General features: G+C 37.3%; 2 protein-coding genes across 2 annotated transcripts; one reads left to right on the top strand and one right to left on the bottom strand.

Moving 5' to 3' along the window:
• SKA3 (spindle and kinetochore associated complex subunit 3) lies at window positions 1-23,313 on the bottom strand. Its single transcript, XM_069466961.1, has 10 exons — window positions 23,211-23,313; window positions 18,599-18,660; window positions 18,322-18,487; window positions 15,831-16,242; window positions 9,597-9,682; window positions 6,111-6,196; window positions 4,443-4,646; window positions 2,515-2,652; window positions 997-1,233; window positions 1-210 (listed from the first exon to the last, which is right to left on the bottom strand). Exons 1-10 carry the CDS (start codon window positions 23,311-23,313, stop codon window positions 1-3), a joined length of 1,704 nt encoding a protein of 567 aa, XP_069323062.1.
• Window positions 23,314-23,503: 190 nt separating this feature from the next.
• On the top strand, window positions 23,504-24,221 carry MRPL57 (mitochondrial ribosomal protein L57). Its single transcript, XM_069467442.1, has 2 exons — window positions 23,504-23,560; window positions 23,768-24,221. Exon 2 carries the CDS (start codon window positions 23,773-23,775, stop codon window positions 24,079-24,081), a length of 309 nt encoding a protein of 102 aa, XP_069323543.1. The 5' UTR covers window positions 23,504-23,560; window positions 23,768-23,772; the 3' UTR covers window positions 24,082-24,221.
• The last annotated feature ends 1,522 nt before the right edge of the window (window positions 24,222-25,743 follow it).

Genomic DNA, 25,743 nt, shown 5'->3' with positions numbered 1-25,743 from the left:
TCAATTCTCAGTCCTCTTTTCACTGGAATTCTCAGCAATGTTGACCGAATCATCACTTTCTTTGAAATATTTTCTTCCTACTCCACTGTCCTTTGCTAGAATACTCTGCCTGTATACATCCTCCAAATCTGGGATAAGCCCAGGACTTGGTCCCTGGTACACCTGGATCCACCCCCTCCCTCCAGTCTCTTCCAGTTCTGTGGACTCACACTTATGGTTACACAGTGAAAAGGTGATATGAATTTTGGAATCATCAGTGTATATAAGGTTGACTTGAGCTTTACTTTGAAAACTAAAAATATCTTGAAAATAATTTATTTTACATTATATTCAAGAAAATTATACTTACAATACTTACAACTACACAGTAATTCCTAGAACAAGGACTAAATTTTGTTTTGGTAACAATTTTCTGACAGGATTAACGGAGCACAATGTGACAGGTCTTTCATTTGACTAAAGACACAATCATAGGCCAGGCACGGTGGCTCACACCTGTAATCCTAGCACTCTGGGATGCTGAAGCGGGCAGATCGTTTGAGCTCAGGAGTTCAAGACCAGCCTGAGCAAGAGGAAGACCCCATCTCTACTGAAAATAGAAAGAAATTAGCCGGACAACTAAAAATATATAGAAAAAATTAGCTGGGCATGGTGGCGCATGCCTGTAGTCCCAGCTACTTGGGAGGCTGAGGCAGGAGGATCGCTTGAGCCCAGGAGTCTGAGGTTGCTGTGAGCTAGGCTGACGCCACGGCACTCTAGCCCGGGCAACAGAGGGAGACTCTGTCTCAAAAAAAAAAAGTCATAAAAATGGGTAATCTTTATTTACTGCATCAAATTTCCCAAAGCTAAGTCTTTGAAGCACTTTGTCATGATACTTATCAGTTTCTTCTCAAATTTTAAACTGGTCTCCACAGTACGCTAGATCCTGATTTTCCCATTGGCTGTAATTTGACAAGTTCTCTAACAGCACTATCGTGAACTTAATTAGATAATTACTTTCCAGTTGTACTTAAACTGGAAAAATCTTGGGCTCCATGGACCGGGCAGTATGAAGTTGCCAGGGAGCTCCAGAGGCTCCTGGCCACAGCTGACAGTCCGCGGGAGTGCCCCTGACCCAGGACAAGCCATCAAAACTTCCACAGAGGGGTGGCCAAGGTGGAGAGCAGAGGCTGAGAAGCCAACAGCCACGGATGGGAGGAGCTGATGGGAGAGAACAAAGCCAATAGTAAAAAGCTAGGAGAAAAGAGAAGAAAAACACACAAGCTGACAACAGTGAGTCCCCGATTCCAACTGTCTGGGGCCTCCCTTCACCTCCAACAGTTATAGTGCATTACCCAGGCCCAGAAATTCCCCTTTTCCTAAGTGAAAGCTGTGTTTCTGTCACTTGCAAATAGCAACAGAGTCTTGAAATAAAAGGTGTAAAAGGCTCTGGGACAATCCTGAGGGGAGATGAGGGAAAGGCCGAGCTGGCTGGCAGCAGTGACCGCCTGGCTACGGGAAGGTCAGGGTGGCCTCATCTGAGTAGCAAACAGCAGCATTTATACTTTTACAGTTATTTGTCCCACTTCCTGATATTACTTAAACCATTCTGTTAGATTAAGCAGAATAATTTAATAACAATGAAACAGTAATAATCCTCAAAACTGAATGAACCACATGTCAACAAGACTGAGGTTAAGCCAAATCAAAACATCACAAAAAGCATATGATTACGTCAATGTCCATGTTCTTCTCTGAAATGAGTTGGTTTGAAAAAGGGGGAAAGAGGTAGGCAAGTGGGAATAACAAAGTAAGTCCAGCTCTGTTTTCATCTCACGCTGTTCAGTTTCTATAATGGATGAAAGCACTAGAATTTCTGCAACAGATACAAATAAAAAATATCAATTAAGTATAATTAAAAGCCATCAATAAAACAAATGACACAACACTGTGGCTATATATTTTAAAATTGTTGTTAATAGATACCGGTATCATCAAACTTGAGAGTCACCAATTTGAGAGTCTGTGATTCAGGGATCACAAGGTCTATATCAAAAGATAAAGACACGGCCGGGCGCGGTGGCTCACACCTGTAATCCTAGCACTCTGGGAGGCCGAGGTGGGCGGATCGTTTGAGCTCAGGAGTTTGAGACCAGCCTGAGCAAGAGCGAGACCCCATCTCTACTAAAAATAGAAAGAAATTATATGGACAGCTAAAAATATATATAGAAAAAATTAGCCAGGCATGGTGGTGCATGCCTGTAGTCCCAGCTACTCGGGAGGCTGAGACAGGAGTATCGCTTGAGCTCAGGAGTTTGAGGTTACTGTGAGCTAGGCTGACGCCACGGCACTCACTCTAGCCTGGGCAACAGAGTGAGACTCTGTCTCAAAAAAAAAAAAAAAAAAAAAAAAAAAAAAGATAAAGACAGGCTATTAACCTAAGCTGGCAAATGTCAATTAAAATCAAAATGTTTACTACCATTCAAATGTTAATTTTTAAATGTCCTCCTCAAATAACACACAAACTTTCTTTACAATGTAAAATACTGACCAGTTTTCTTTGTTGCCAACATCTCGGATGTTCTGTCCTTCATATTTAAGGAACCCTTTGCTGCGTGGCACTGCTTTAACTGCTACTGGAGTAGCTAGGTTTGAGTTGTATTTTGATAAAATCTAAAACAAAAAGTAAATTCTTTTTTATCAAGTCACATGAACAACATAACCTAAATTTGGAAGGTGTTATAAAATGTTCAAGAAAATTCATGGAGAATTTCAAGATATGGGTTATTTAAAACACTAAGAATTTTTTAAGCAATAATGCACACAGATATCCAACAGCAATGAGAAGATGGAGATATTAGAAATTTAAATTGGATGTGAAGGATTTCTAAAGTCTAAAATGCACTGAGGTTAATGAAAACAAGTAGCAATACACTTCTGAAAGCAAATTAAACAAAGATATTGGGGAAAATATACATAGGAAAGAGCTGAAATGAATGCTCAAAAGATAGATCATCAGTTATAAAAACTGTAAAAGCAGGATCTGAAATATCAGCATCGTTTTTTTCATGCATAAAGAGGTGATACATAAAACAAGGTTTCCTTAATTTCACATAGAAATAAGAACAAAAGAATCAGCCACGGGGAAGTGGAAACTCTTTATAACTCCATAAAGACAGAAAGTACTCCTTCTTCACCCAATTTATCATATCTCCCCAGAAAGCAGAAAAATGGATAACAAATGCTTTATTTAAACCCAGGATGGGTCAGTTCTAATGGCATTTCGGTATTTTCCCAAGTGGTTTATCCTTCTCCTGGCTCTCCATAAGCCAGGAAGATTCCTAGAATGGTTATTAAGAATTCCACATGCTTAATAATTGCCAAACACTATAACTTCTATTAAGGAGGGGGAACGTCAGGAGCTTGAGGCTGCAGTGAGCTATGATGACGCGACTGCACCAGTCTGGGTGACAGAGCAAGATTGTGTCTCTTTAAAAAAAAAAAAAAAAAAAAAGGTGGGAGAATGTCAAAGAATCAGACTGGTTATTTAGAATTGGTAGTTGTTATAAATCTGTAGTAGACTAATGGTAAACAATGTTATACATACATTGTAACATTAGATACAGTCATGCATCACAGAATAACAGGGATACGTTCTGAGAAATGTGTTGTTATTAGGTGTTGTTAATCGGTGACTTCTCATTGAGCGGACGTGGGACGTGATAGAGTGCACTTAAATAAACCTCAATGGTATAGCCTACTACACACCGAGGCTATATGGTAGCCTACTGCTCCTAGGCTACAAACCTGCAAAATGTATTACTGTACTGAATATAACAGGCAACTGTAACTCAATGGTAGTGTCTGTGTATGTAAACATAGAAAAGGTACAGTAAAAATATAGTATTATAATCTTATGGGACCACCATCATATATATGCCATCCATCACTGTTGGAAATATTGTTATGCAGTACATAAAATTCTAATATATACCAAGTGGTGTTTCTTAAATTGAGGTCCAATAAGTCTAAAGTTCAAGAAACACTGATATAAGTTATTCATGATACCCTGGCTCTCGAGAATTGTAGGGTAAAAGACATTTCTAACTTTGCCAGTGACACTTCAAATGGAAACATGATCAACGTGGCAACCACAGTTGAACAAGTATTGGAAACTATTAGAATACATTTCAGAACATGGAGTTAAAGGTGAAGAGAAAATGACTCATAAAGGTAATATCACTAAAGATATGAAAAGTCCCTAGCTTGTGCTCAGCTCAGAAGGAGTCTTAGCCAGGTGGTCTTAGAATGGCCTAATAGCCTAGAATTTAGATTTTCTCAATACCAAAACTAGCACATTAGCCCAATAATAAATAAGACAGTTTATATGCATTTCAGGTCTTTAATATAAATATCTGATTTTTGAAAAGAATAGAAAAAATAAAATAGCCTGAAAGAATAACCTGGAGAATATCTTCTGGAATTGTAGTTACTTCTGGAGGTGTAGGTGTTCTGAGCAGATTCTCATAAGAAGAAATCGTAGGAGAAGAGGGATCTGCAAAATTCTCAAAGCACTTGTCTGAATTTAAAATTACCGAAGTACAATCTTTAACTTCCAAATCATTTGATGAACTATTTGTTTTTGATAGTGAATAATTTGTGGATACCTGTTGAATAAAAATAAATCATTAAATTATGGTAGTATAAAATAATGTAGTAAATAAAAATTGTTAGTCATTTGTTAGTTCTGTTTGGCTCTGTATGTAGGCCCCGAAATGATCTCCTATCCCCCAACCAAGTTCTGAACAAAATCAAGAAAAAGAAATGGCGAAAGGAGGACAAAATACCATCTTCATTACTAATGAAGACTGAGTTAGAGCTTGATGGCAGAACTAAGCGGATGTGTTGCCTGAGCCCAGATTTGGACGACTCTCCCACCCATCTCAAGCAGCACCACGCTGGCCAGAGGAGAGTCACCGCAAGGATGAGTAGGTTACCCATGCCCTCAGCAGGCAGGCTTCTTCCAGAGAGCGGAAGCAGATCTGAGGCAAGCTTAACGTGCAGTTTATTCATGCTAAATGGACCAATTGGGTAAGCCACCCCAGCTCCCGGCAGTCAAAGTTGATAGAGAGGATGGAGTGTCGCCTCGGCAGGCCACCTCCCATGTAAACAGAAATCTGAGAAGTAGATTAATTGTAAATGGCAAGTACCAGCAGGCAGATAACCTGAAACTTCAATTGATAAACAGCACTGTTTGTCTACAGCTGCACTGTCCAATATAATGGCCACAAGCCACAGGGGGCTACATTTAATTTTAAATTAATTAAAATTAAGTAAAATTTAAAAATTTAAAAATTATTTCCTCAGATACACTAGCTACATTTTTAAGTGCTCAATAATTACATTTGATTAGTGGCTACTATATCAGTCAGTGCAGATTACAGAACATTTCCACCATTATAGGAAATTCTATTGGAGACCTTAATACAGTATTGGTTGTCTATACCATTGGTGGTCTTAAAATGTTCCTACAAACTTTAAAGAGGGATAAGGTTTTGATTTGATTAAATCTGTCCATTAATTTGGGGGGAAAAAGGATAAAAATCACCTTAAATCTATCACCCAGAGATAACTACATTTTGGTGTGTTTCTATACATTCTTTTTCCTTAAAATAAAATATGTGTGTGTACACATATACATGTCATTTCCATATGATTAAATATTTCTTGAAAACATACTTTTTATATGTTCTTTTGTATGTTCTCATCTGGTTTTCAAAATATGTGAAATAACACCAGATCTCATAGCTATGCCTTGTTGCACTCGCTTCTCTATCACGCGACATTTACATTGTTCCCGTGTTTTGCTCTTACAAATAATGCTATTCCTCCTTCTATAACTTCCCTGTTATAAATCATTGTCCAAACTTGTCTTAGAACAAATTCTGAGACATGATTAAAGGGTATGAAAAAAATTGTAAAGTTCTTGATCTATGCTGCCAAATTACCCTCAAAATATAATCCTAAAAGCTTCATTAGTGTAAGTTTTTAAAACAGACTGAGTCTGGAAGCAATACTGTATCTGAGTCTTTAGGAGCAAGATTAGAGTTTTCAATTTTACAGAAGGTTACCAAAGCTGTGCTGTTCTTTGTAGAAGGAATTTTCAAACCAGGAGTGCAGAATGTAGGTGCCAAGGGAGAATTTGTATACTCAGCATCTAGAAGACACATACGATGGTCATGAAAATAAAGATGTGGCTATAAGCTGAAATAAGATTTCAACTTTTAAGTTATAAGCTTTGTCAATATAATTTTTATCCTTTATTTATTTATTGTTTAGAGACAAAGTTTCACTCTGTTGCCCAGGCAGAAGGGCAACCTTGAACTCTCGGGCTTAGGTGATCCTCCTTGCTTCAACCATCTGAGTAACTAGGACTACAGGCATGCACCACCATGCCCAGCTAATTAAAAAAAATTTTCTTAGAGATGGGGTCTTGCTATGTTGGCCAGGCTGATCTCGAACTCCTGGCCTCAAGCAATCCTCCCGCCTCAGTCTCCCAAAGTACTGGGATTATAGGCATAAGCCACCATGCCTAGCCTACTTTATTTGTAATAACTTCAAAAAAATTACAGCTACAGTGTGTGTCTGACTAGACAGGGAAAAACAAAACTGTCATATTCACATATGTAATTACCATTAGCACTAATAAAAGTTCAACAGAGTTATAAAAGCACTACACAATAATGAATAGTTGTGTTACATAATGGATATAAGAGCAACAAACTATTAAAAATATAATTTGCCAGCCTGAGCAAGAGCGAGACCCTGTCTCTACAATAAAGAAATTAGCCAGGCGTGGTGGTAAATGCCCATAGTTCCAGTTACTTGGAAGGCTAAGGCAGGAGGATCGCTTGCGCCTAGGAGTTTGAGGTTGTGGTGAACTGTGATGATGCCACTGCACTCTACTTGGGGTGCCAGAGTGAGACTCTGTCTCAAAAAATAAAAAAATTAAAATATAATTTGGAAAAAGACATTTTTTGACAGTAGCAACAACGAAGACAAGATACCTACATATACATCTATTAAAAACTGTATAAGACCTTTATGGAGAAAATTATTAAACTCCTGAAGAACACAAAGGAGGAGGAAGAGGGAAAGGAGATCACCTGCCCTCCAAGATATCAGAACTTACTCTAAAGCTACAGTAATTAAAAACAGTGTAACATTTGCCTGTAGTGAGAACAGCCTGGGCAACATAGCAAGACCTTGTCTCTAAAAAAACAACAGCAACAGCAAAAAACAGTGTAACATTAACGAGTGATGGGAAAAATTGACTATTGGAACAAAAGAGACCCATATAGACATTTGCTACCATCAAAGCAATCTTAAAAAAAAAAAAAAAATCAAAGAGAACAGGTAAATACGTTAGAAAAACAATCTGACTGGCAAAATATTTCAAGTCTAAAAATCATCAAGTACTGGAAAAGATGGAAAAACAGGTACTCAAACACTGCTGGTGAGAATATAAGTCAGAACAGCCACTCTTAGCTGGCAACTCAGCATTTTCTAGAACAGTAAAGATGTGCATGCCCTTTGACCTACAAAGTCTACTCCTAGATGTGAGAAACACATATGTACACAAGGGGACAATTTCACTAGAGCACTGCCTGTAGTAATAAAAACTAAAAACTACCTCCTAATAAGGAAATAAACAAAATATGCTTTATTTATCCAGTGGAATACTACTTATCAATTAAAAAGGATAATATAAATATACCATTTAACATACCATTTAACAACAATATAAACATACCATTAAGTGAAAAAAGTGGCAAAAGAATATGAATTGCATGTTGCCACTTCTGTAAAATTTGAAAACAGAAATGTACTTTAGAAAATTTACTACTTTTGGAGAGGAAGGGAAGGAGACTAGTGGAGTGGACGTTGCTATTTAGCTTTATGTTCATTCTCTTTTATTAAATAAAAATCTGAAGCATATATAGCAAGAATCTGATATTTCCAAGTATATACCTAGACATCTAGGCTTTTAAGACAAGCACAGAGAGGAGTTAAGGTGCAGCCTCTGAATGAATGGGGAACAAAAATGGAGCACGATGTATAAAGTTAAAAGTCTAGAAGAGCTGTAAGGCCCATGAACCAGGAACTAGAAAATATCTGCCCACTGGCAATGGTTCCAGGGAAACAGGATGAAAGCAAGCTAGGATAAAGGTGGAGAGTCTTTGGAAAAAGATTTAAAAAACACAATATGAAGTCCATAACAGTGTGGAGTTGTGGGTTCTGAGTTCACCCTACATATCCAGCACAGATCTCCTGAACCAAGCAGTTCACCTAAAAACTTGTCTGCAAGTGGCAAGACCCTTGGGGCCTTGTTGGGGGCCAGCATGAAACAGCTCCACAGAGACTACTTGACAATCCAGGGCATGCAGAATTCCATTGAAAACAACTTCTTTTGAAGTTAAAATTCACAGTTCACAGTTAAAAATTAAAAGCATATGAGGCAAGAAACTACCAAGAGAGTGAATGAGACCAATAAACAACAGAATCAACACCTTAAAGAGTCTTTCAGATATATGTGTTTAAAATATTCAGAGAGAAGCTGGGTGTGGTAGCACATGCCTGTAATCCCACTACTCAGGAGGCTGAGGGGGAAGATCACTTCCACAGGAGTTCCAGGCTAGCGTGGGCAATACAACAGAACCATCTCCAAAATAAATACAGTAAAATATTCAAAGAGATAAATGAAGGCATAGGAATCATAAGGTAAGGGAATGATAGTACAGAAGGAATAAAAAGGGTTCATTGACCATATAGCTCTCCCAGGCTCCTAACTTTATGTAACATATTCACTTTCAGCGCCCATGCATTTGAAAGAAAATCTTTCAAAACAGAAAATGTAGTTACTAGAGTAAAAATTCAATTGATGGATTAAAATGACAGCTTATACTCAGTGTAAGAGAGAAACAGTAAGTTGGAAGAAAGATCTAACTAAAGCACAAAGCAGCCTATTTCATACAAAATACAAAATGGAAGTTAATAAACTGAGGAGACAGAATGATACATTCTAAAATCTATCCAATAGGAATTTTAGGAGAAAAAAATTGAGAAACTAATAAATAAAGAGATAATGTCAGAATATTTTCCAGAATTGATGAGTCCTTGTTTTAAAAAAATAAATAAATACTAAATTCTAGGCCAAGTGTAATCTTAGCACTTTGTGAGGCCAAAGCAGGAGGATTCCTTGAGGCCAGGAGTTCAAGACCAGCCTGAGCAAAAAGCAAGACCCCATCTCTACCAAAAATAGAAAAGTTAGCTGGGAGTGGTGGCATGCACCTGTAGTCCCAGCTACTGGAGAAGAGGCTGAGGCAGGAAGATCTCTTGAGCCCAGGAACTAGAGGTTGCAGTGACCTATGATGACACCATTATACTCTAGCTGGAGTGACAGAATGAGAGACTGTCTCAAGAAAAAAAAAAAAAAAAAGGAGAATGCTATTAGAATGTAAAAGGTGACATTTTTGTACATCTAAGGTATACCATTTTTGTACAAAGATAGTCTAGCAATAATATAGCTTGAGAAGTAATTTGATTTTTATACTTACCACTTTTTTCCAGCCTCTGGATTATGGGGCCAGGAGTAGCAAAATAATTATCACTGGTCATGGATTCTGTTTCTATGGCCTTCTCACTAGTGTGATTCATAGTAAAATTGTAAGATTAAAAAAAGTAAATATTAAACCTCTGGGAAAAAATTTAATCTTAAAAAAATTAATCTTGCTATATATCATCAAGTTTAGACCAACATCCAATCCTGTTTTATGAAATAGAAGTCTCATGAAACAAATATTTTTTTAAAATATATATAATTCATGGCTCAAAAAGATTAAGAACCATTTTCTATTGATAGTCTTGATTTAGAGAAGTAGGTTAAGAACCTCCGACTTAAAGGAAAGTCATTAAATTCAACTCATTAGTCCAAAAGTAAAAATTGTGGCCAGGTGTGGCAGCTCACACCTGTAATCCCAGCACTTTGGGAGGCCAAGGCAGGAGGATCACTTGAGGCCAGGAATTTGAGGTTACAGTGACCTATAATTGCACCACTGCTCTCCAGCCTGGACAAAGTGAGACCCTGTTTCAAAAAAAATAAATAAAATAAAGGGAACGGTACAGCTCATTGCTTCAAAATCCTGAAGTGGAATTTTATAACTAATATACAGATATAGATTAAGAACTTGTCATTTTTTTTAGACTAAAGAACTGATCCTGTAATTACACAGATGTCTGGAATATAGTTATAAAGAGAAGTATCATTGAATACTACAAGATGGTTCAGGATTGATTTTCACTTATAAATTTCCAGTTTTGAATTGAAACATAATGACCATGCTGTCCTTAACACTTTACATAAACATTTTTAAAAAGCATGTGTATAATATGGCACATATACAAAAGAATGTATACATGAAGTATAAATTTTTAAGAAAATTAACACCTTCAAATACACTTTTTTTTTTTTTTTTTTTGAGACAGAGTCTCACTCTGTTGGCCAGGCTAGAGTGCTGTGGCGTCAGCCTAGCTCACAGCAACCTCAAACTCCTGCGCTCAGGTGATCCTCCTGCCTCAGCCTCCCAAGTAGCTGGGACTACAGGGATGCGCCACCATGCCCAGCTAATTTTTTTTACATATTTTTAGTTGTCTGGCTAATTTCTTTCCATTTCTTATTAGAGACGGGGGTCTCACTCTTGTTCAGGCTGGTCTCGAACTCTTGAGCTCAAACGATCTGCTGGCCTCATTACCTCCCAGAATGCTAGGATTACAGGCGTTAGCCACCGCGCCCAGCCCAGATCCACTCACTAGCTTAAGAAAGAGAATACTATAATACTAGTACCTGTGTAGTTCTCTATGGAATCTTCCCAGGTAGACATCCCTCTCTGCCCCATAGAGGTCAAATCTCTTCCTAGATTTGCTTGGTGTTTGTAACTACTTATTTATGTATTCCTAATATTAATATAATTTTTGCCTGTTTTTGAACTTCAGAAATATAGATGAAATCAGAGTATTTTATATATATACCATTACACACTGATTATTTGCCTTGAATTAATTCCTTTAAGTAAAATTTCACAGACTTACATACACTGTCTATTTTCGCCTCAGATTCAGCAATGCTCACCAGCATTACAAAAGTATTTTTCTTATGTCTTTATCAACACTGCACCTTGTCTTTTTTGATATTATCTCTCTCAACTTTAACAAGCCTAGTTAAAACTCGGAAATAAAATGCATGTATCTGGATAGGTGAAAATGACATCTCATTTTTTTATTTGAATTTCTTTGATTACTTGCGAAGTCAAACATGTTCATACACTAATCGTTCACTTGTATTTCTTCTTTTGTTAACTCATGTCTTTGCTCCTTTTTAAAATTGAGGTGTTTTCTTTCTCTAATTGATATACATGGGTTTTAAAAATATGTTATGTTTATATGTGACATATATGCACATATTTCTGGCTTCCACGTAATGCCATAATTTCACTAGTTTTCTGTTAGATATTTTGATTATTTCCAATCTTCCCTTATTATAAATAAGGCTATAATAAATACTACTGTGCCAAAATGTTTATTGAGTTTTCCTAGAAATTAAATGACCAGGTAAAAGGCTTTGAACATTCAAAAAGCAACCCTTTCCATGAAACATTCCCAACAACAGTACATGATTTCATTGTACTCTTCTAACAGTTAAATAAATATATTCTTGCACTATTTTAATAGGCAAAACTTTTTTTTCACATTTATTAGTTATTCATATTTACCTTCTATGAGCTGTCTATTCGTGTCCATAGTCTAGTTAGCTTTTGTAGTGTCAGCAGTTCCTTACAAAAATGTGTAGCAGCTGTTTTAAGGGCATTATACTTGGCATATTTGTTCTATGTATTTTCTTCATTTTTTTATCCTTTATACACTTTATGATCCATCTTATATTCCTGAGTGGAATATATTGTTAAGATGTCTAATAGTGTCAAATTAATTTATAGGTTTCTTGCAATTATAAATATACTGGTAGTTGCAGTGTACTTTCATTGTTTAAATGGGTAATTTATCTTCATTTTGTCCTACTTTTAAAATAGTTTGTCTATTTGTCTTTTTGATCTGTCTATAATTTTTTTTTGAGACAGAGTCTCACTCTGTTGCCCAGGCTAGAGTGCTGTGGCGTAAGCCTAGCTCATAGCAACCTCAAACTCCTGGGCTCAAGCGCTTCTCCTGCCTCAGCCCCCCGAGTAGCTAGTTGGGACTACAGGTGCAAGCCACTGTGCCCGGATAATTTTTACTATTTTAGTAGAAATGGGGTCTCGCTCTTGCTTAGGCTGGTATTGAACTCCTGAGGTCAAGCAATCCGCCTGCCACAGCCTCCCGAGTGCCAGGATTACAGGTATGAGCCACAGCGTCTGGCTGTTGATCTATCTATAATTTATTTTGACATGAGGTAAAGATTACTTGATTTTTTTCTAAACAGCTAACCAATTGTTTCAGTATAATTTACTGAATAATCTTCACTTCAAAAATTCCTTTAGTAGGTATTATTGGAGTCTGTTTCTGGACTATTCTGTACCAGTTTTATATCGTTTGACTTCCTGGAGCTTTAGATATTTTAATATCTAGTAGATCAAGTCCCTTATTACTGTTATTTTTCATTCTTTTCTTAGCTATCCTTACTTTTTATTCTTCCAAATAAACTTTAGAATCATTTTATCAAATATCCCTTTTTGCACCCTATGGGGGGGAAAAAACCTATGGAAGCTTTGTAATTATAGATCCTATAAATTAAACATCTTAATAATAGTCATTGTAGGCCGGGCGTGGAGGCTCACGCCTGTAATCCTAGCACTCTTGGGAGGCTGAGGTGGGTGGATCATTTGAGCTCAGGGGTTCGAGACCAGCCTGAGCAAGAGCAAGACCCCATCTCTACTGAAAATAGAAAGAAATTAGCCGGACAACTAAAAATATATAGAAAAAATTAGCTGGGCATGGTGGCGCATGCCTGTAGTCCCAGCTACTTGGGAGGCTGAGGCAGGAGGATCGCTTGAGCCCAGGAGTTTGAGGTGGTTGTGAGCTAGGCTGACGCCACAGCACTCTAGCCCAGGAAACAGAGTGAGACTCTGTCTCAAAAAATAAAAAAATAATAGTTACTTTATTGAGGAATATGATGTCCTTCTTCATCCTAATTTCCCCTGTATGACTCAGAAATGTTCTATGCCTGGTGTGGGTATTTTACTTTTTTATTGCAAATTTGAATGGATTTTTTTCACTGTAATTACCAACTAGTTACTAATAAAACATAGGAAAGTTTTTAAATATTTATACAACTATATAAAATATATATCACCCTTTCTGATTTTTATTATTTCTAGAAGTTTTTCATGTGATTTTCTTGAGTTGCCTAGGTATAAAACTTGGCCTAGAAATATAACACAGAAATACTTATTTCTATTTGCTATCTCATTACACTGGCCATAGTGTCAAGAATGATGCTAAATAATAATGGTGACAGATAACTTCACTATAAAGTTAGATATTCATATTGTTTATTATGTTAAGAAAGTATCCTTCTATTTAGTGTATGACCAAGCATTTTAAATGAAGAATAGGTGTCAAATTTTATTAAATTCTTCACTAGCATCTATTGACATTAACTTTTTTTTTTCTTATTGAATCACAGAAATAATGTATTTTAAGAGTTCCCAAATATTAAACTATCCTTGGATAGTTTCTAAGCTTAACCTGGAAGTTGTCCATTATATAATACTTTTAATATGCTATTGAATTCAATTTTAAATATTTTAATTAGAACTTTTACACAAATTAGATTGGGCCATAGTTTCCTTTTGTGGGCCTTGTCAGTGTTTTTATATCAAAGTTATATCAACCTCATTAACTGAAGAATTTTCCCTTATTCTAGTTTTAGAAAAAGAACTTTGTTTTTGAGCAGTGTATTCTAATAAAACTTTATTAAAAAAAATAGGCAGAAGGCTGGATTTGGCCTGTGGCTATAGTTTGTAGACCGCTTTTTATTATTTCATTATTTTTCTGTCATTTTTTTATCTCAATCTTAAAGCAGTTTATAATTTTTAATCTGTTATATTATTATTTTTATAACTCATTCTTAAATGAGTTTATATTTAATCCATTATACCTCACTGACTCTGTGTGGTAAACAGGATAGATATGGTTATACTCATTTTACTGGTGAGAAAATAGAACACAGAGAGGTTTTGTGAGTCTGAAGGTTCCCAGGCTAGGTGTTGGTACGTGCACTAGAACATATGTCTCCTTCTCAGAAAAAGAACATTACAGGCAAGGCGAGGTGGTGCGCACCTATAGTTTCAGCTACTTGGGAAACTGAGGTGGGAGGATCACTTGAGCCCAAGAGTTCAAGGCCATAGTGCCCTATGATCATGTCTGTGAATACCTCCTGTAGTCTAGCCTGGGCAACAGAGACCTCACCTCTTTAAAAGAAACAGAAACAAAAAACTTTTCATATAAGATGAAACTTATATGTTCTCTGAAATTTTGAAAGGATTCATCCAGAAAACCATCTGTGCTCAGAGCTTTTTGAAGCCGGTTCTCTGATAACTTTTTCAGTTTTCTTATCTGATTATTGGTCTATCTAGGTTTTCTACTTCAAGTCAATTCTGATTATTTTGTATTATTTTCAAAAACTTTGATTTATCAAAAATTTTCAAATTTCCTAATACTACACCCTATGGTATTGTCGTATAGCTTAAAAAATAGCCCTTAGTTCCTAATTTTGTCATTTGCATGTACGTTTAAATGAGAACCAGTTCTTAGATTTATCAATTGTATTCTTCTAAAAATCTTTTGCATTAACATTTTATCTTTAGTGTTTGTTCCCTCCCCTTTTCCCCAGAATTGTGGATTTTTCCCCCTGACTCTTTGAGATGAATGCTTATTTTCCTTTAATAATATAGTTTTTAAAGATAAGGATTTATCTTATTTATGTATTTAGACAGGTCTTGCTCCGTCACCCAGGCTGGAGTGCAGTGGCATCATCACTGCTCACAGCAACCTCTAACTCCTGGGTTCAAGCAATGCTCCTGTCTCAGCCTCTCGAGTAGCTGGGACTGTAAGTGTGAGCACCCAGCCAAGGCTTTATCTTTAGATAGTGCTTGGCTACTTTCATAAGTGGTATTTTCTTTTTTTTTGTTATTTTCCCTCAGACCTTGAAGAAATAAGTGGAATTTTCAGTGTAGCTCTTAAGGCTTTAATTACCATTTCCATGGTAATCAACCTCAAATCTCTTTAGTCTAGCACTGAATTCATCACTGAGCTTCAAACTCATACTAAAATACCTAAGCTTAAGAGATAATAAAAATGTCTACATGCACCTCAAAATCAACATGTAAAAACCACCTTTTCCTCCAAGCTGCAGGCATTCTTGTTTCTCCCAGCATCATCTCAAAAAAACAAAACAGAAATCTGGGCTTTATCGTAGATCTTCTCTTCCCAAGTCTGTATACCAAATCAACCACAAATTCTTACTAATTGTACTCCTTTAATTTTATCCACTTTTCTCTATTCCTACAAATACTATCTTTATTCAGGCCCTTATCATTCCTATGGCCTCTCACTTGAGGAAACCAATACCTTACACTTTACTGATAGAATTGACAATTCAGGGAGGTTTGAAATATAAAGTATCTGAAAACTTTCTAGGGGAAAGATATTGTCATAAACATTATATTTCTTCTAGGAAAAAAATCAATAAATGAAGGATTTAGAAAGCTAGATAAAATGAGCCTTTTAAGAAAGCTGCTTACCTTTTCTTATTCTTCATATTTTTAAGTCCCATTGTATAATCTTCATTTAAACATATAGTATATTCAGAGATACCAAAGTGCTCTAATTTAGGAGTTACACACTCAAAATCATCCATCTTTAGTGCACATTTTGGAGTTTTTAGTACTTTAACTGGTGATTGTCTGGTAGCTGTAGTTATAATTTTGGACTCTTCCTTCTCGTTGTTTACTGCCTGTGAAGGTTTTGGTAGAACTTGGGATATCATGTACCGCTCAAGTCCAAAATCTGAAAGTTGTGGACTACGTGGAGACTTCTCAGAAATAGAACTGCTTGCAACAGTAGGATCACACAGATCATCTTTCACATCAGGCTTTTGAAAAATTTCACATTTAGACAACTCTGGGGTAGAGTCAATGACTTCTTGCTCACATACTAGGAGGAAAAATCAAAGAATATTATGGTCAAACATCAAAACAGAAAACTTCATGTTTACAAAAAAACCCCAGAAAATAGCTTCATCTGAAATTTCCCAAATCAGCAAAAGTCCTGATTCTCTAAAAACTTTTATCTCGATTTTCCCTTCAGTAAATGTCTGACACGTACCTCTTGTCCACTCATATTCATTCCATTTTGATTATACGTTACAGAAGGAAAGCAAACTAACTAACGTGTTAAAAGATGAAAAATTAGTATTCACAAATCAAGGTCCATTTTCCTTACTTCCTCAGTGAATGTGATTTACCAGTCTGTCTTAATGTTTTCTGAAAGTATTTTATCATTTTATTTCATTTTATGACATTAATTACAGTGTGGAATTAACTATGTTCTAGGTTTAGTACCATATATACTAATATTTTTTAGATTTTTAACTGTCAGATGTTAGAAAGGCATCTGGAAGGAAAACACTGCTATACAAAGATAAATTTTAATCCTAAGTCAGTCTGGAACACCCATATCAAAAGCCTAACTGAAAAAATAACAGAACATTTGAAAGATACATAGTTTTAAAACCATTAATAGGTTTTATACTTTGATTTTATGGTTTTTGGCCCTCAGAAGAGCATATGATTGGCCTAATTCTGTTTTGGCACTGTGCTTTCTGTTTATTTTGAGGAATGCTACAAGAATCACCAAAAAACCTACTGATGTATTTATACAGCACTATCATTGATGAGATTAATAAAATAGAATCATTACCATTATCACTACTCCATAGGGACGTATTATTATCCCTGTCTCACAAGTGAGGAAAATGCAATTCAGAGAAATTATCCAAGGTCACACATGTATTAACTGGCAAAGCTAGTCTTTGACTCCACGGCTCTTTTACACCAAAGTCAACTGCATTCTTCTATTACACCACATGGGCTGGGTAATATACCTTCTACACACAACCTCAATACAGACTTGTTCAATTTAATTAATATTTTATTTATGCGCAAAGATCATTTCCACAATAGAAATGAAGATAGTGAAGCATACTGAAGTTAGTCATTTAGAGATATAGGCATAACAACAACAGCAGTAGTTAACACTGGTGATTGACATTCCAGGCACTGCTCTAAGCAAATTTTATCTCCTTGAATTCTTATACAACTTCATGAGGTAGATACATTAAACATTTCCACTCTATAGATGGAAAAGTGAAGCACAAATTTAAGTAACTTGCCAAAGATAACACAGCTAGTAAGCGATGGAATATAGATTTCAACTCAGGCATTTTGGTCCCAATTCTAAACCACTGTGCTATACTACCCTTCATTAAAATTTTAGAACTAAAAAAAGGACTTTATCAACTTATACAGCCAAAATCTCTCATTGTACAGAAGAGGAAAATGAGAACAAGAAAAATGAAATAGCATGCCTTAAGGTCTCTCAGCTATTTATGGACAGAGCTGACTACAATCCATCCTAAGTCATGTAGATTTATTTTATACTTTTCTATTTATTTTTGAGACAGGGTCTTGCTCTGTTGCCTGGGCTAGAGTACAGTGGTGTCATCATAGTTCACTGCAAGCTCAAACTCCTGAGCTCAAATGATCCTCCTGCCTCAGCCTCCTAAGTAGTTGGGACTATAGGTGCATGCCACCATGCCCAGCTAAGTCTTTTATTTTTTGTAGAGACAGGGTTTTGCTATGTTGCTCAGGCTGGTCTCAAAACTCCTGGCCTCAAGCGATACTCCCACCTTGATCTCTCAGAGTGCTAGGATTCCAGGTGTGAGCTACCACACCCGCCTACTTTCTCATTTAAATAGCTCAAAGAACTCTCATCTAGCACTGTTAGTTCTCATATAGCATTTCAGAAAGGAGAGTAAGGACTTACTTTATATTGCACCACTGATCAGGATTGCATCCAGCACACAGTGAGGGTCAAATAAATATTTATTAAATGGTGGTCAGATAATGCCAGTGTCAAAACTCAAAATCATGGCCAAGCCTACAGTTGTTTTAGTTAATCATGCTGCCTTCTTTAATACTAAAACAAATGCTGTAAAATGAAAGCTATTCAAACCTGAATTTTTCTTGACACGTGGATTATATCCATACTTCTGGAAAACCTCTCTTATTTTTATAATATCCATTGAATTTTTTTCCATCAATATTTTTGTTGCCTTTATGAAACCAATGCTTTCTTGACTTTCCGATCTTGCTTTATCAAGAAGAATATTAACATCATCCTTTTATGAGGAAAGAAAGTACATTATAATTTCTCTAACTTCTGACTAAGTCTATTTAGGTTAAAAAAATTACCACAGAAAAATGATACATTAATATCATAGGAATGATACCTTTAGAGTCTGGACTTCTGAATGAAGGTCATGTAAAATTCTCACTGGATAATCTTCAAAATCTTCAGTATGAATATTGAAAGGTAAAAAGTCCAATAAATGTGAGGAAAAGGAAGAAAAAGAATAGAAAATTTAGTATATAGTCATGTGCCACATAATGACATTTTGGTCAAGGATGGACCACATATATGATGGTGGTCCCAAGGATTATACCATATTTTTACCGTACCTTTTCTATGTTTAGATATGTCTACACAATAACTTACCAGTGTGTTACAATTGCCTACAGTATTCAGTACAGTAACATAATAGGCTGTACCATATAGTCTATGTGTGCAATAGGCTGTACCACCTAGGTTTGTGTAAATGCTCTGTGATGTTTGCACAAAGATGAAATTGCCTGCTTCTCTATCCCCATTGTTAAGCAACACATGACTATTTAACATAAAGTAAACAAATCATAGTATATTGCTTGATGAACTTTATAAAGTGAACACACCTGCATAACCAGCCCTAGCTAAAGATGCAGGAAAGGAGAGAGAACAGAACATTATGAGAACTCTATAAGCCCTTCTATAGTCTCTCCTTCTCCCCAAGGGTAAACGTTACCCTGATTTCTAACACCATGAAGTAGTTTTGCTTGTTTATGAACTTTATTTGATGGATTCATAAAATATGTACTCATTTGTGATTGGGTTCTATCACTCAACATTCTTTGTGACATTCCTCCATGTTCATAATCTAATCCATCCATGCTTATTATTGTACAGTATTCCACTGTATGATATAAAACTTATCTATTCTGTTGTTGATGGGCTTTGGATTGTGTCTGGCACTATTATGATTACCCTTGCTTTGAACTTTCTAAAACATGTCTTTGATTCCAATGTGTTCACATTTCTGTATGCTGGAGACCTAGACTTTAAAAAGTGCTGGATAATAGGTATGCATGTATTCAACTTTAGTAGATATTGCCAAACAGTTTTCCAACAGAGTTGTTACAATTCATACTCCCACTAACAGTGCATGAAAATTGTATTTGTCCCACATCTTTGCAAACACTTGGCATTTTTCTCTTTTTCATTTTAGTTATCCTGGTGGGTACGCCACTGTTCGGCATTGGGATTTTTTTTTCCAATGAGAAAATAACTATTTCATTTTGGGAAGTGGGCAGTAGGCCAGTCTCAGAACTTATGGAATTGTTTCCTGGTGTTGGGGCCTTGGTGACCTTGAGTACTCTGAAGTGTACTGTCTTGCACAGGAACTGGCACTCACCCATTGTGACAATGTTGCTCATCTGAAGCAGTGGGACCAGTGCATGGAAACATGTTCTTGTGGAATTCCTGTGGATGTAGTGGAGATAGTCCCTCAGGTGACAACGGCCCTCTGCATTTTCATCTAGATCCCACATCAGACAGGATCTACCCTTGGATGGAGACTTGACCAGGGAAGGGCATTTCTTGTCAATATAGGTGCCCTCAATGTTCTCTTTGGGCATCATGAAGCCTAGACTGATGTTTTTGTAGTACTCTGGGAGATTCTCCTTGCCAGTTTCTCCCAGCAGGCCCCTATTCTTGTTTTTAAAGATGGTCGGCTACTTTTGGTAGGCACGTTCAATCTGAACATCTGCAATTTTTCCAGCTGCCGGAAAAAGCAGCAGTGGTCGGGTTTCCTCATCGACTGCCTGCATCGGGATTTAAGTTGCATTTCCTTGATATCTTTTCATAAGCTTAATGGCCATCCGAAGATAATTTCTTTTGCAGCATCAATTTAAGACTTTTGCATTTTTCTACTGCATTGTCTGCCTTTTTCTTAGCAATTTGTAGGTACTCTTTATACATTTTGGATATAAGTCTTTTACCAGACACATGTATAGCAGTATCTTCTTTCACTCTATAGTTTGTTTTTTCATTCTCTTAATCTTGATAAACATAATTTCTTAATTTTAATGTAGTTCTACTTATAAAGTTTTTCCTTTATGACAAGCACTTTTTGGTTCCTACTTTAAAAATCCTTACCAATGAAAATACATATTTATTGCTTATGTTTTCTTCTAAGAGCTTTATGCTTTTACCTTTTGCATTTAGAGCTACAACCATCTGGAATTGATTTTTGTGTATGGCATGAGGTAAGGATCAAGATCCATTCTTTTTTTCCCATATAGATGTCCAACTGACCTGGCACCACTTACTGAAAAGACATCCTTTACCCAATGCACTGTCACATTTGTTGTTAATCAGTTGATTATACATATAATGTAAAAGTAGTTTTTAAGAGGATTATATTTCTTTTCTATAGCACATCTCCTTTGAAGATTTTCTTCTCCTTCTACCTGTTGAAAGTTAACCAGTTTTCATTAGGGAGATGCAAATCAAAACCACAATAAGATTCTACTTGTACTCACTAGAGTAACTATAATAAAATACATAAATAACAAATGTTGGTGAGATGTGGAAAAATTGCAACCCTTATTCATTGCTGGTACAAATATAAAATGGTGCAGCCACTTCAAAAAAACAATTTGGCAGCTCCTCAAAAGTTAAACATGGGTTACTGTATGACTTAGCAATTCCACTTCTATGTGTATGCCCAAGACAACTGAAAACACTTTCACACAAAAACTTGCACATGAATGTTTATAGCAACGCTATTTATAATAGCCAAAAAATAGAAACCCAAATGTTTATCAATTAGTGAATAAAGAGAATATGGTATGTCCATACAATGGTCTATTACTCAGCAATAAAATGGAATGAAGTAATGACACATGCTACAACATGAACACTGAAACATTACACTAAATGAAATAAGTCAATCACAAAAAACTACATATTGTGTGATTCAATTTAAATGAAATGTCCAGAATAGGCAAATCTATAGAGACAGAAACTAGATTAGTGGTTGGCTAAAGCTGCTGTGGTGAATGGGGTTATGAGAAGTGACCGAATGGGCACAGGCATTTCTTTTCAGAGTGATGATGGTTGTACAACTTTGTCAATATCCTAAAAACCACTGAACTGTATCCTTTAAATGGTGATTTTTATGGTATGTGAATTGTGAATTACATCTGGAAAATGTTTATTTTTTTGAGGCAGGGTCTTGCTCCATCACCCAGGCTACAGTGTAGTGATGTCATCATAGCTCGCTCCAACCTCAAACAATCCTCTTGCCTCAGCCTCCTAAGTAGGTGGGACTACAGGCCTGCACCACCACGCCCAGGTAGTTTTTCTATTTTTAGTAGAGATGGGGGTCACACTATATTGCCCACTCTGGTCTCGAACTTCTGGCCTCAAGTGATCCTTCCACCTCGGTCTCCCAAAGTGCTGGGATTACAGATGTGAGCCACTGTGCCCACCATCAAGATGTTTAGAAGTCAGTCAATTTAATAATTCATAACTGTAATCATCTTCCCTAATTAGTACAATTCCATATTTTCTATAATACATATGGGCCAGGAACTATTCCAACTTTTTCTTGTAAAAATGAAAGAAAATGCAGAGTTTTTGCAGAAGTAATATGTTGGTAAGAAGATAACTTAGCACAAGCTTTGTGGAAAGCAATTCAGCATATATACCAAGAATCCAAAAATGTTAATGCAATTTTGTGTCTATTTTTATTATCTCAACTACATAAACAAAATCAAAGAAAAACAAAAAAGCCATAAAATAAGAATGGGAGAAAAATTACTAAAATATTAATAGTGGTGTCTTTGGGTGGTAGGGTTACAGAGAATATTTATTTTCCTCTTTATATTTTTTCGTATCTCAAATTTCCTACAGAGCACAATAAAATAAACATTTTCAAATGGCTGGAGAACTATTCATAATACAATTAAAGTAAAAGGAGTCAGCAGAGTACAATATTTTAAGATGCATTATGGTTATGACATTTACGAAATAAATCTTAAAATCCAAACTCTTTTTGCAAAAACTTAAAAAATGTCTAATACAAAGGTGAATGGTGATGAATTTTACTTTATTAAAAAAACAGCAATATTGAGTACTAGTATTTGTGCTGGCAATATGGTTTATTGGGAAAATACAGGTGTTTACTGCAACTGTGGACCATTTAGGTGAGACAAGTCACTAGACATGTAAAGTATAAAGAGCAATGCTAAATAGCTTCATTTTAAAAGGAACTGCTTAATTTTGTTCACATGGTATTTGATTAACAAGCACACAATAGTACATGTGACGTGAAAGCATGTCATATGTAAATTAGTGTAAACATTACGAACTCAATTTGTCAACTTAGACTTTTAGTCATAAGTGCCGCTGTTTTTCTTCGCAACATAATAGTGCTACTTTCATTATTTGAGAAGAGTAATGTGGTTGTACAAGTAACTAAAAACAGACACAACGGCACACTTGAGGGCCCCTAAGACTAAATCATAAAAAGGTGACACTCGCAGCTCCCAGAGCTGTGTAAACGACAAACGTGGAGCATTTGGATACGCGCACCACCCGCACCCGGTACCTCCTTTGAAGCCCTTCTGGCCACCGTCAGTCAATACCCATTCCGGTGAGTCCCTTCATTTCCCCCCGGCTGCCCTTCCGGCCCGCCGCGCCTGAGGGACCCACGCAGCGCGCCCAGGCCCGCCAGCCTAACTCACCGCTTTCCTCTCTGTCCAGCGCTCGCTGCAGCCGGGCCGTCTCGCAGTCTAGGGTGCTGGCCAGAGACCGCAGCTTCCCGCAGAAGCTCCGGATCGGGTCCATTGGTGAGCACAGCGGAGCCGGCGTACTCCAGGAGCCAGCAGACCACAACGCACGTTTCAGAGCCTCCCGCCACTAATTTGAATCTGTCGGCGTCCGAGTGTCTTCAGTTCTGCGCAGGCGCTAGAAGTCCTCTCGCGAGAGAGTCAAGTCTCGCGCAAGGTCGCCGGTAGGCCTCGCGAGGCGCGTGCGTTCCGGATATAGCGTCAGCTCCCGCACTAGAGGACGCGGACTCCTGCGGAACGCGCTGGTGAGTTGCTGGGCTTGTCCGATACTCTGGAGGTCCCTCCGCCTATCGGCCTTAGCTGGACTCCCCACTTCCTTGGGAGGGAAACATTGCGCGTTCTCGGGGATGCCCGTAGGCGCCGGGGGGAGAATCGCGCGCTGGCTGCTCGCTCTCCTTGCCCGGCCGTCCCCAGTCGTGTGTGTCTCCAGCTTCTTGCCCCTCTCCTCGCAGGCACCATGTTCCTGACCGCCCTCCTCCGCCGTAACCGCATTCCTGGCAGGCAATGGATCGGGAAGCACCGGCGGCCGCGCTTCGTGTCGTTGCGAGCGAAGCAGAACATGATCCGGCGCCTGGAGATCGAGGCGGAGAACCACTACTGGCTGAGCATGCCCTACCTGACCGCCGAGCAGGAGTACGGCCACGCCGCGGTGCGCAGGGCGGAGGCCTTCGAGGCCATCAAGGCGGCCGCCACTTCCAAGTTCCCCCCGCACAGATTTGTTGCAGACCAGCTCAACCATCTCAATATCACGAAGAAATGGTCCTAACCCTGAGCCGTCACCCCTCGATTTTATAGATCACAGGCGGGGGAGGCTGCCCTGTCTTTACCTGGTCCTGGAACTGAAAAACTAGTTCCTATAAAAATGCGATCCTTTGGATCAGTTTTATTAAAACGAACTTAAGCATGGTGGGCTGCATATCGAATATCTGGGGCTCTAAATTCCCTAATACCTAAAAGTCTAATCACTGTCTGTTTCTTGTTTCTTTAGCATGATAGGAAGATAGGGATTTCCTGAGTCACAGATGACGTAAAATATATTTTGAATGAAAACTGCAATAAAGCCGCGGACTATGGTTTGGGGTCTTTGCCTAAGTATGAGATACTTGATGGGGGTTTTATCATGCAACTTTATTTACTTGACTAACCTTCTGTTAAGGATAAGTGCCTAAACTTAAATGGAAATAGCTTTTTCAGTTAAACATACTCCTATAAATCACATTTTCTTCTGGGATTTCATGACTAGAAGTGGACATTTAAGTGAAGTAAAAGATATTTACCTGAAGGTATATCTTTTAAAAAACAGCTTTTTGGCAGGATGCAGTGGTGCCTGCCTGTAGTCCCAGGCAGAGACAGGAGAGGATCATTGGAGCCCAGGACTTGGGAGTCCAGCCTGGGCAACATAGCAAAACTCCATCTCTTAAAATACATCTAAATAAATACAGCTTTTTTGAAATATACCATGTAATTCACCAGTTAAAGATGTTTGTTTTTAAAAATAACCTTTTTCTAAGAATAATAAAGATAGTCAAGTACTGTGTCTTACAAATCTGTGTAGGTGCATATAGCATCCTGTAGAGCTGGGACTGTTTTATACGTGAGGAAACATTTAAGCAACTTGTCCAAAGTCATATCCAGTAATGAGAGGGACTTGAATTTGAATTGCTGTGTAAGACAGAAATCTTGTTAACTGCTATACGTATGTTTAATAGCAAAATACATAGAAGAAAATCAATCTCATTACCCACTGAGATAATTCCCCATTAATGAGATAATCCTCATATGTTTTTTCATTTGGTCTTCTTATTTATGTTTGAAAATGTACAGGTTATAGGTAAAAGGAATTGAGAGTAGAATCTGATGCCAAATGGCTTTCCAGAAAGACAGTACAAATTTCAAGACTAATGCCAATCAGATGATTCATATTTTAATATCTGCAATTTGTACAGGCTGTGGTGAAGGCACATTGATTTTATGTATATTTATTTTACACCTAACAAAGTGCCTGACAATAGGCATTTCATAGTTTAATGTTTATCCAGACTGAACTTTTAAATTAATGTGTCATATTCTTGTTGTTCCAATAAAATTCACTGGAAAATTTCCTGGATGAACTCTACCATTTGCTTTTCTTTGTTGAAACCGACCTTACTGCTAAATATTGCTGGAAAAAATCATGTAATTAAGGTTAGTAGTTTCTGTTTAAATTCATGACCATAAACCCCAAATTGGAAGTCAATACTGTCCAGCAATCTTACCATGTGTATTCCTTTGCTAGGGGTGCCAAAATAAAAATACCACAGCCTGGATGGCCTAACAACAGAAATGTATTTTCTCACAGTTCTGGAGGCTAGAAGTACAAGATCAAGGCTGCAGTGAGCTATGATCACGCTACTGCACTCCAGCCTGGGTGACAGCCTGTCTTAAACAA

Source organism: Eulemur rufifrons, chromosome 4, assembly GCF_041146395.1.
Source record: "Eulemur rufifrons isolate Redbay chromosome 4, OSU_ERuf_1, whole genome shotgun sequence".
Taxonomy (NCBI): Eukaryota; Metazoa; Chordata; class Mammalia; order Primates; family Lemuridae; genus Eulemur; species Eulemur rufifrons.
Note: the sequence above shows the minus strand (reverse complement) of the source record. Positions and strands in the feature narration are given on the sequence as shown.

Coding starts and splice junctions, on each gene's coding strand:
- MRPL57 (XM_069467442.1), top strand. CDS start 23,773: ATGTTCCTGACCGCCCTCCTCCGCCGTAACCGCATTCCTGGCAGGCAA.
- SKA3 (XM_069466961.1), bottom strand. CDS start 23,313: ATGGACCCGATCCGGAGCTTCTGCGGGAAGCTGCGGTCTCTGGCCAGC. Junction 16,243..18,321: donor ACGTGTCAAGAAAAATTCAG/GTTTGAATAGCT, acceptor TTTTCCTCCTAG/TATGTGAGCAAGAAGTCATT. Junction 6,197..9,596: donor CCAGAGGCTGGAAAAAAGTG/GTAAGTATAAAA, acceptor TGTGTCTTCTAG/ATGCTGAGTATACAAATTCT.